Genomic DNA, 12,101 nt, shown 5'->3' on the forward strand with positions numbered 1-12,101 from the left:
TATTCACAAGTAACTCTTCAAGGTATAGATATTATTCTTATTTTACACAGGTGAAAACTGAGCCTCAGATGTAGTAATCTGTTCAAACTCATACAGATAGTAAAACAAAGCTGGGATTTGAATTCAGGTCTCTGATTTCTGAGCGCAAGCTCTTTCTGTTACACCATGCCGCCCCCTATGGGACAAGTCCACAAAGCTAGGCTATTTATTAAAAGTATTATTATCAAGCTTACAAAATTGGAGCTCTTACAAACTATAGAATCAAGAAAGATGCTTTGAATTGCCACTACTATAATTGAAAATGGCACTAGTCCTGGCATGGCTAGGCAAGAGCTTTTTACTGCTTTTACCTATATGCTTTCTCTCTACTTAAAGCATAGAGGTATTTTGTAAAAATTTATATTAGCCCAGTCATGATTTTGCTGTCAGACTTAATACCCAAGGGTGGAGATGTGCTTTGCTAGGTATCTTCTCCAGATTGTTTATATAAGTTCATTATAGCCACGATTAGGCCAAGCCACTTACATGGACTCAGTTTCAGGATTCTAGTTTATCCAAGGTTCCTCTCTTTCCCACTTTCCACCCTAGCACATTGTGCTACATGGATGGGAAGTTTTTCCTGAACTCTCACCCAGGTTGGGACCTGCTTCCTGCCTCATTCTTGTCACATGCTATTTAATAGAGGTTGGGCCTGTTCTCCTGCCTTAGTTTGACTGGGTCAGATTCCCTTGGCTTGTGAGGCCCTCATCTGGCATCACAGCAGTCCCCATTCTGCATCCTTGACGGCTTATCCCTGCTCTGTATCTTTTTGCATCTTGTAAGTATGAGCTAGAACTGGAATGAATCTTCCCTGCCCCTAAATGGCATTGATCTTGGCTACTGCTCTAGTTTCCTATCCTTCTACTGTTCTGATTGTGTTTCCCCTATGCTCTTAGACTTTTACCCCTGAGCAATGTTTTCAACTACTTCAACCACTGTGGAGCCAATACCTCAGCACAGAAGTCCTCATCAGTGGAGAGAGGACCAAAAGTCCAGGGACTGAATAACAGAACTTCAGATCTCATTGCTTACCACTCACTGCCTTTCTTCTGTGCATCTCTGGGGATGGGGGTGGGGATGGAAGACAGTCTATATGTGATGACGATGTAGAATTGATCTTCTTTAGGTTCTGTTCATCTGAGGGGTCTATCAGCTTAGTGATGGGCAAGCCAGAAACTGGTTGTTTGTATCTTGCATACTGTAGAGCATCCATGATCCATCTCATTTCACGCCAGACTTCATCAATTTGCTTTAGAGTGAAATGGTAAAAGACACTAAGTTACCAAGCAGTGATTAAAAAGGAATACCTTTCCCTGAGAGTCCAAGATGGTCCACTTTCCACAACATTGGTTTTGAGAGAGAATAAAATATTTTTAACATAGGTTTTTTAAGCCACAAAATATTTCTTTTTTGTTTGGTGATATTTTGTGTTTTGCATATTTTTAACCTGAGAGGCTATGTCATTTAGGGAAAATGTGGACTAGTTGGATACTAGCTGGTATATACCACTTATTAACTCTACAATAACTCTTAGCAAGTCACTTGACCTTTTGCAGCCTTAGCTGCTTTATTGTAAAATGTGGCCAAAACATTTTTCCTTTATCCCTCCCAGGGTTGCTGGGATGATGAGTTGAAATGATGAACTTGAGAGTGCTTTGTAACATTTCGGGGTATGTTGCTCACACATATAAAGGGTTATAATCTCTCAGATTATAATTAAATATTTCTCATTAAGAAGGCATATGATAACGTCTGAATTTCAGAATATCTTAAGAAAGAAATGTAGTCCTAGTTCTTCTATGTGAACTAGAAAAGCAAAGCTGTGCTGGAATATTTTTGTTAAGTAGAGGGTTTGGGACCTTTTTTTTTTTTTTTTGGACAGAGTTTTGTTCTTGTTGCCCGGGCTGGAGTGTCATGACAGGATCTCGGCTCACCTCAACCTCTGCCTCCCAGGTTCAAGTGATTCTTCTGCCTCAGTCTCCCAAGTAGTTGGGATTACAGGCATGAGCTAACATGCCCAGCTACTTTTGTATTTTTTTAGTAGAGAAGAGGTTTCTCCATGTTGACCAGGCTGGTCTGAACTCCCAACCTCAGGTGATGTGCCCGCCTCGGCCTCCCAAAGTGCTAGGATTACAGGCGTGATCCCGGCTTACTACTTTCCTACATATGGAGTAAGTGCTTCTAAAGTACAAAACAGCCTAAACACCTTATTCTTAAATAATTTAGACATCTTTACATTTCTAGGGTGGTCCATTTTAGATTGTTACATTCTGATTTTTGGTTTACCAAAGCCGTTTTAATGACAGTTTCATCATAAAGTACAATAGCAGTTTCCTTGAAACTATTTGCATAAAATTCACTCAGACTTTTGCGTCTGTCTCTATAAAGATGACAAAAGTTTCCCAGATCTTGATAGACACTGACCATGAGCTTTCTCATTGTTCTGTCTCAAGGAGGGGCTGTTGGTGAAACATAATTTTTTCTTATGACCCTGGAGCTTGTGGTCAGCTTCGTATTTAATTTCACTGGATGACCTGGGCAAGCCAATAACTGCTTTGGGCCCATTTACTCAACTGCAAGAAGAGGCAGCTAGTCCACATGAAGTCTAAGGTCCCTTCTATCTCTGAAGCTTTACAATTTATTTTTGAGGAACATTTGGAAATTTGGTGTCACTTAACTTTCAGATAGAAGGTATTCATTATGTGAGTAATGCAAGGTTAATCTCTTTCTGGTTGTGGAAGTTTTAAAACTAAAACACTACCCAGTGTTAAATTTTATTTTCAAAATTTCTTAATAGATCTTTAATCTGTACTTAAAACCTACTCATTAAGACTATCCACAGACCCGGTCCTCCACATAAACACAGAGTAGGTCTGAAGTTGTGACATTCAGTCCGCCAAGTTGAGTGAAAAGCTAGCTAGCGTCAACTAGTGGATGCCAGTGTACGGTCTACAGCCATTTTCCTTTGCTTTCTAACTCTCATCAGTCCCGTGGTGACAAGACTCAGCAGAGTATTCAGGGTCGGTGATGAAAGCACGAGATTGAGCTGCAGGCTTTTTTAGCTTGGTCAGTTGGGCAGGAAGTTCAACAGTGGGCAGGCCCATGAGGAGGCACTAAGTCGTTTTGAAGGGTGAAATCTAAAGTCTGGGGGTAAAGCCAAAGTGGGAATCCCAGATGAGACTCAGATGAAGTTTCCCATTGAGACTGCTGTTCTCGCAGCTGCCTTTTACTGTCCCTACCTCATGCAGCATAAGCTTGTTGAAAGTTATTTTAAAGGCACCGCAAGACTGTGGATAGCTTTTAGAGTGCCTGACAAGGACAGGGATTGTGTTTTTGTTGTTTCTGCTTTTAGCTTTGCAGAGTAGGTATGTATTCAAAAAAATGACTATTTAGTGAATGAATGATCTAGTTCTTTAGCTCTCTACTTGCAAACAGTTATTACAAGGATTAAGTAAGAAAATGTGGATGAGTGTACTTTATCTACTATATATTGTTATAAAATTTTCAGTTTTTATAGTGACAATTATGATTATTGTAGTGGGCTGAATATGGGACCCCCCAAAATACATTCATATCCTAATCTCCAGAACCTGTGAAAATTATCTGATATGATACAAAGTAAATATTACTTTATATGGCAAAAAGATATGATTAAACTAAGGATTTTGAGAGGAGGAGTTTATCCCGGATTTTCTCTGTGGAGTCTAATTCTAAGAAGAAATGTCCTCATAAGGACATTCTTATAAGAATGAGGCAGAGGGAGATTTGTCAGACATAAGAGAAGGAGCCAATGTGACTACAGAAAGAGAGATTGAAGAGATGTGGCCAGAAGACAAGGAATGCAGGCAGCCACCAGCAACTGAAGAGGCAGAGATTAGATTCTTCTCTAGAGCCTCCAGGGGGAGTGTAGCCTTGACAACACTTTAATTTCAAACTTCTGGTCTCTAGCACTGCGAGGGAATATATTTCTGTTATTTTAAACCCAGTTTATGGGTATTTGTTACAGCAACCCTAGGAGGCTAATATAATTATTAATAAATAATCTACCGGCTCTCTTTGGATAAGATTGTTTCAGCTTTATTGCTGAGGATGAATAGAGGGATTTACTGTAGAACTTTTTTAAAAAATAGGTAGAAACAATATTTACTTCTTAATTTTTCTCAGTGATGTGAAGAGGTCTTAGCTGAAGAAAGATTTTAAAAACCATATGGGTGTAGGGAGGCCTGTGGATTGAGTTTAATGAGACTTAGCTAATTGCTCCAAAAGAAGGCCAATTTTCACCCATTTTACCTTATACTGTTGATCTAAAAGTAACTGACAACATAATCCCCCCGATTTTGAGGTCCAAATTCACCTTCTAAAGACTTGCTGACACATTTTAAAAAAGAAAGACCACGAACTCCCTAGGTCTGTTGATTAAAAGTTCTGCGTCCATTTCTCACCCTGCCCTTTAAAAATTTCAGTTTTCATCTCATAAATTATACTCCTTTCTCTGTACTCAGGCAAGATAATATTTTTATTAAAATGTAAAGGTGATTGGTTTTCTCACAGCACAGCTACAAGGTGCTCGAGGGGATGATAGATTGGCTATATTTAATGAGCTGTGTTTCTATTACAGCTTAGGAGCATTTGAAGCATTACAGTATATAAATTATAGCCTAATTGCCCTTTAGGTTTTAGCAGCTCAAAATATGCCAAGCTCCATGTCTTCACACTTTGACATTTCTGCTGCATGTGCTGTCTATAAAGCCTGTATACCTTATCTATGATTTTCTATGCCTCCCTTGGTCCAGCCCTCCCCCTCTCTGGCTGCACTTTTTGGCTTCTTTTTCTAACTGTATTTACATAGACTCCCTTGCTCTTTACAATGTTTGGTTTGTGTAGTGACTTCAACACTGTCTTAGATCTGGAATCATACAAATGCTCTCACAACTGGCGGTTGCCTCTGCAGGTTATGGTGTGTGGTGGGCTGAGCTGTGAACACCAATGGGTGAGTGGCTACAGCTGGTTTTCATTGAGAGCGAGAGGAGAGAGAGAGCGCGCACATGCAGCAGATGATATTGAATTATCTCCACTCAGTGAAGTTATCCATGTTGGGAAGAGAAAAGTGGTTCATTGAAGGCTGCGGGTGTAGGGAGATGGTCTTGTTTTACTCTGACCAAGAAGTTATATTTTGAACCCTTTGAGAACTGGCTTTTATCCAAGTCTGTGTGTACCTGGCTTACTGGAAAGGAAGTATGTAGAGGGGGCTCTCAAGTTACCTGCTTTGGGAGACCAGAGCAGGCTAGAACTTTGAAGAATTCCCAGCCTGGTCTGCCTTTATCCAGCCCACTTAATGGTGTGCTATAAAAGAAGAAGAAAAAGGCAGTGGAACCGTAGGCTACATGGAAAAGAAAGGAGCAAGGGTAGTAGTCAGGGAGTAGGAATGAAGCCAGGGAACTCTGGGAGGAGTTCGAGACCACAACAGACTGAAGAAAGTCAGCCTCCTGTTTGGATGAATATACTGGATTCAGGGAGGCCTAAGTGGAATAAGGCAGAAACAGAACCTAAGGCATGGGTAGAGAAGCGTTCCTCTAAAAATATCTCTGGTTGTTAAGTCATAAAATGTTAGAGCCAACTAGACCCAAAGATGTCATCTAGTTTAGTCCTTTCATTTTACATATGAGGAAACTGAGGCCCCCAGAGATCGAATGAATTGTCCAATACTCCAGAGTTTATCAGAAGATTTGGGACTAAAAATGTGTGCTTTTTGACTTCTTTTTATTTTTTATTTTTATTTAATAGAGATGAAGTCTCACTGTGTTGCCCAGGCTGGTCTTGAACTTCTGTGTGCAAGAGATCCTCCCATCTCAGCCTCCCAATCTCCACTGGGACCAACTTCTGATCTGTTGTTATTCTTTTTTTTTTTTTTTTTTGAGATGGAGTTTTGCTCTTGTTACCCAGGCTGGAGTGCAATGGCGCGATCTCGGCTCACCGCAACCTCTGCCTCCTGGGTTCAGGCAATTCTCCTGCCTCAGCCTCTGGCGTAGCTGGGATTACAGGCATGTGCCACCGTGCCCAGCTAATTTTTTTTGTATTTTTAGTGGAGACGGGGTTTCACCATGTTGACCAGGATGGTCTCGATCTCTTGACCTCGTGATCCACCGGCCTCAGCCTCCCAAAGTGCTGGGATTACAGGCATGAGCTACCGTGCCCGGCCCTGTTATTCTTACTATGCTCCATTATCCCTTACAAGGGTTCAAAAATAAGCCAGTCTTTCCTAATCTCCTCATGCTGCATTCTTCCTTTTCCTGCCCCTTCCCCACCATCTATGTTCCATTTTTACTGGAAATGAAATCAATGAAGTAAACGTTTTACATTTTTAAATTCTACATTCTCAAGCCAATGGAGAAAGCAACTTCTTGAAAGTTATTTCTTTATTCCGAGTTGTCTCCTAGAATATCTCATTCACAGTATGAGGAAAGTAGGATAATCCTAAAGATTTGTCTGATTGCCATTTTGCAAGTAAATTACAATAATTTCTTCCTGAGTATTTTAAACACCTTGAATCTCTCATATTCATATAACAAAGAGTTTCTCATTCTTGTGAATGAATAAATAAATATATAATTTATCGCATACCTACTATGCATCAGGTATTTTGCTGAGTGTTTTATATACATTATCTCATTGAATTCTCTCAGTAACATTATGAGGTAGCCCTGTTATTATCAATCTTATTTTACAGTTGAGGAGATTGGGACTGATTGGGACTAAGAGAGATTTGTTGGCCCAAAGTTCACAGCATTTCTTCATCTTAAGTCCTCATTACATCTTGTCTGGATAGTTATCATAGCTTCTCATCTGGTTTCCCTGCCTTTAGTCTTCTCCTCAAATCCTTATTTGGTGAGCTTGACCAATCAGAGTGAATGCTTACAATAAACAACCCGCATGGCTGTACCAATGTATATGGGAAGAATATCCTCCCTGCTTGAATCCATCCTAAAGAGAGTCGTGAGAACCTGTAACTTAACTTTCTTCAAAACTTTGGGTATCTCACTATTTTAAAGTACAAATTTCTTATCCGTGGCTTCTGGTAAAGCCCTCGTGATCTGCTATCATTGCTATCTTTCATTCTTGCCTAATTTCTACCTCTCATCACTCAATTTATGCCCCAACCACTCTTGACTACTTATCATTCCCCAAATACTATTTTCCTGCTCTGTCCGCCTTATCTGTTTATACTTTCTCTTTGAATGCTCTACATTCTCTTTCACCTCACTGTAGCCTAACCTATCCTTGTTAGATAGGCCAGGCGAGCTGTCAGCTACAGCCTCCATGGGAACGTTTATGATACAAGTGAAAGTAAATCTTTACTTCCTTGTGTTGACACAGAACTCATTTGTTTTGTTATATCTTTTTGACACCTAACACATTTCACAAATTGTATTTACACACACATTTCTTACCAACCCTGATGGATTTTAAAGTCCTTAAGATCAGGCACCATGTTTAATTCAACTTTATATCTTGCATACAGTGCCTGACACCTGGTTGTTTGATAAAATTAATCCAATTGAACCGAATATGTATCAAAGTGATATTTATCATGGGGCTATTGCTATTCTACTCATTTTGTGAACTGAGTAACTGATGAATAGAAAGATGGAAAGATTGGCTAAGGGATTCAGAGGCAACCTCGGGCCAGATTCAAATTCTCTTGACTACTAGTCAGTACCCCTTTTACAAGACGCTAAGGTGTCGCCATAGGCTTTTCCAGACAAGGTCATGGGCAGGGAACACATTTTCTGATCTTGACAGCCATATTTTAAAGTGTCAATTCTGTTAAAAAGAAGCCCCAAACATGAGGAATTGTAGTTCTAATTGGATTTGGGTTAACATAAACTGGCAGGTCGTTTTTTTTTTTCCTCTGAGATACTGAGTTAATTGATATGATTTTTCTTTCCATTGGAATTGTCAATGGGCTGCAAGGTAAGAATAATATTCTAGTTGCTGCTTCTGGGGGGTGATTTTTCTCTCCAGTATCGAAAGCTACCACTAGCTACCATGGTGACTGATAACAGTTCTTAGTAATATTGTGATTTATCCATTACTTTTTCTTAAGGCTTTGTTTGAAAACTTAACTCCCTGAGCTCCACATTTTAACCAACTCAAGAGGCTACTTGCACACTGTGTTCTTTGAATCAGCCTGGACTGTTGTCCTTTCCCATGCTTGGCTTTCACCCCTTCCACCTTGCCTCTTCTCCCTTCCTTCCACCCCGGGAGAAACAATTACCTGAATGAAATCTAAAACTTGCTGGTGTCTTTGTTTGGCAGCTGCAACCTCGCTGTCTGAGATCGCTTCCCTGAGGGACTGTTGGGTATTCAGAGAATCCAGCTCCACAACAGCAGAAAGACGGCAATACAGACTAATAAATTTCTCTCTGTAGCTGCAAAAATGAACTGGAAAATGGACAAGCAAAATAAAACATGTTAAGATCTGGTATCAAAATAGAGAAATTCATACCTCAGAGAAAACAAGTTGAATGAAAACATGATTTATTAATCCTATCAGTGGAAAATATTAAGCCATAAATAAATTATAAATGTGCTCTTAAGGGGCCAGTTGTCTGGCTTTAGTCAGACAGTATTCCCTTTTAAGGTTTACCAAGTCCTAGTAAGGTATGGGGAAGTGGGGTTGGCTAAAGCTGCAGTTATGTAGACTTTCCCTAAAGTTGGGGCTGATGTGTATGTGTGTGTGTGTGTGTGAGTATGCACACATATATACACACATACTGGGAAAATAAGCTTGCTTATCACTTTAAAGAAAAAAAGCCAAGTAGCAATTTGAAACCTAGTTTTGGTTTTCATGTCTGATTTCCAATACAGATCTTGCTTGCTCCTTTCCAACGCCAGAACCCTCAGAAGACAGAAGAGATGCTTTTCTCAGAGTGTCTCTGGTCTGACTGCAAAACTTCCCCAAGGGCCTACTATGATAGACTTTGATCCTCTTCTGCCTCTCCCCCTCTTAGTCCTTCTGGATGGATGAGAAGAGCTGTTGCCTGGACAGACCATTTTCTTTTTTGTCTTCAGCAGAGTTGGCCTTCCTCTCTAAACAGATAATGGGACAGAGACCACAGGAGAGTCCAGCCTTCATCTCCATCACTTTCCTTCTTCAGGAGGAGCAGAGCAGTGTAGGATTGAGCCTGATGTAGGCAGCGTGGGATGGTCAGATTTCCTATACTTCTCGGACCAGCTCTGATCATGTACCATAACTTTGGATTCTAGTAGGATGGGAAAAGCACCCTGATTCAGACTAGCATAGTACTGGTTTCTTCCTGGACATTGCTGAATTTGGAGACTCATTCTTCAATAACCTCTTTTTCTCTGTTGACCTCTTTCCTGTACCAGTGTGTTCCATGCTTTGGAAATAGGGCTGTTACAACTCAACAAGTCTGTTGAAACATTTTTATTCTGACTTCTTTAGTGAGGAATTCTAGGAAGAACATCTAATTACAGGTAGTCATTACAGTTAGTAATTAGATGTTGATTCCTGAGACCCAGATCCGGCCATTTGGGGAAGCTGAAACCACACTACCTCAAAATGGGGCACTGGTCATCTCTACACCTCAATGAGGAAGCCCTACTTCTCTGCATACTGAGAGATTTCTGTGCATCCTAAATTCCCATGTTACCACTGCCTACTACTTCCTTGCTTTTTTTTTCTTCTGAGGATAAATCTTAGGTGAATGCCAGGGCCGTGTGCTCTGTCTTTCCTCCCATGGAAGTGGAAGAGAAGAATGGGTTGAGGGTGTGAGGGGCCCATCCTTACTTCAGCTATGCCTCATTTTGAGGAGGCATTTCTCAACTCAGGAGCCCTCTGCCCTGGGTTTGATTTTTCTCTGTGATGTCAGATCCTTCCTTCTTATCTCCTCTGCTCTGTTTAGCCCTTTTTTTTTTTTTCGCCTTAACAGAGAAATGATTTCATATGCCCTCTCAGTAAATTCCAAACTATGGAGCTTCTCCCAAATGACCTAATTCTCAGATTATTTCCCTGCTTTGACTTCTACAGACCTCTCTCTTGACCTGAGGATAAAAATCCAAACATCTCTCCCTATAAGGAAAGCTCCCTGTGATCCAGGATTTGAGTATATTTTCAGTTACGCCTTCCCTCATGCTGCTACCTTCCAGCCCCAGCCCCTCATCACCCCTAAGCTTCGGTCAAGATGAACGTATTACGAGTCCATGCCTTTACACCTGCCTTTTCCTCATCCTCACATACTTTTCTTTACTAATACCTCCAGGTCAGTTGTGATACTTGAAGACTCACCATAAATGTTTTCTCCTCAGTGGGGGTTTCACTGACATCTCCCTGGCAGGTGGAACTAGCTTCTCCCTCTTTTATGCTCCTAGAGCACTTGCTTCTAAACATTTCCTGACATGTATCCTACTACATTGTACTTGTGTGTTTACTTGACTGCCGTGGCATTAGATTGTGATTTCTCCAAGGGCAGAAACTATGCCTCCTATTAATTTTTATTTCCTTGAAACCTGGAACATTGTAGCTTCTTAATTAAGGCTTACTGACCAAATGAATAAATAAATAAATGCAGGAAAGAATCTGAAGAGGCAGACCCTTAACCCGAAGACTCCCCTTTCCTTCATTGTCTTTCCTTTACTGTGGGCTTGATTTCTCTGTTTTGAAAGGTGTTTCAGGTCTGCGATATTTCCTGGCAGCCCCACAGGAAGGAATCACCACGACTCTTTAGCTTACTCTTGACCCTGGTAGCTCCCTGAATGTGTCTTTATGCCTTTCAAGGAGGGATTATGTCCTGTTAGCACGTGACAGATGTCCTCTTTTGGCTGGAAAGTGATGAGAGTGAAGTGTTTCACACCCTGCCTTTCTAAACCAAGTGGTAAAAACAAAACAACAAACAAACAAACTAAAAAAACACATTGGCTTTTTTCCCCCTTCTAAAATATGACTGGAAAAATAGGGAGAGACACTGAATAACTTCTTTAAAAGAAGCACTATCAGTCTGATCTGAATCCTTACAAGCCGGGGTGTTCACAGCTTTCTCTTGTTCTGTCTCTGTGGTGGGAGCCTCGGATCAGTGGGTGGTCTCACAGCACCCAGTCTGTCCATGCCAGCACCACGAGTGAGTTAGGAGGAGGTTTCAACTATAACGCTTCAGTTTCACTGCTCTTGTGGGTTTGTTTTTGTTTGTTTGTTTTTTTTTTTAAATCCAGACCCTTTAATGTTACTTTAACAAATGTTACTTTAACATAGTCTTTTGTGGTTTAGCAATGATACATTTGGTAGCCATGACTGAGGCAAAGAAGATAGACTGGAAGCTTCTAATTTTTAAAAATGTAAATCTCATGCATTCTATAGATAAAATGGTATAAAGCTACAATAATGTCATTAGCCGGACCACACGATTTGTTAGTGATTCACAGACTAAGACTAATTTTCTGCGGTATTTTACTCCCTCTTTTTTCTATACAAGATAGTGGCAGACTAAAATAAGGTTGGCAGAAACACTAGGAGTATAGTAGCATGGAAATTACATGGGCTTAGCTATCTCAGGGACCTGGGTTTGAACCATAGTTCTGCCACTCACCACCAGCATGACAGTGGGCACGTGACTTCTGGGAGCCTCAGAGGTCTTCTCATATCATATTAGGTTTTTGCATATCTAAAACAGGGATTATAATGCCTAGCTAGGATTAAGGAATACAATATATATAAAATGTCCAGCACAGCATGTAGCACATACTCGATAAAAAAATAAATGTTTGTTCTTCCACCACACCTTTTTACTACCCTGAAAGAATGACGGATTTAGTGGTTAGAATAGTAGAACAGGACTGGGTTTAAAATATTCTTCCTAAAGATCTCTAACTCACTAAAATCCTAATCAGTCTGGCCATGTGGCCTAGTTTGGAAGCCAAGGAATCAACGAGAAAACTTTCTGCGGTCAGTTTAGGTCCACGAGTCTTTGCCAAGGTGTCAGAAAGAACTGGGGCACAAGGTGTCCTCTAAAGATTCCTAGTAGTGAATGAGTTGACAGGTGGAATAA

General features: G+C 40.5%; 1 protein-coding gene across 3 annotated transcripts in view; it reads right to left on the reverse strand.

Annotated features, from left to right (window-relative positions):
- ANKFN1 (ankyrin repeat and fibronectin type III domain containing 1) overlaps nucleotides 1-12,101 on the reverse strand; it is a 451,946-nt gene that overhangs the window by 21,402 nt on the left and 418,443 nt on the right. For all 3 annotated transcript variants that reach the window (XM_035301147.3, XM_035301146.3, XM_035301145.3), the window contains exons 18-19: nucleotides 8,315-8,481; nucleotides 1,072-1,288 (exon numbers count right to left, since the gene is read on the reverse strand). In XM_035301147.3, coding sequence (XP_035157038.3) covers nucleotides 1,072-1,288; nucleotides 8,315-8,481 — 384 coding nt within the window. The remainder of the gene's footprint in view (nucleotides 1-1,071; nucleotides 1,289-8,314; nucleotides 8,482-12,101) is intronic.

Source organism: Callithrix jacchus, chromosome 5, assembly GCF_049354715.1.
Source record: "Callithrix jacchus isolate 240 chromosome 5, calJac240_pri, whole genome shotgun sequence".
Lineage (NCBI taxonomy): Eukaryota > Metazoa > Chordata > Mammalia > Primates > Cebidae > Callithrix > Callithrix jacchus.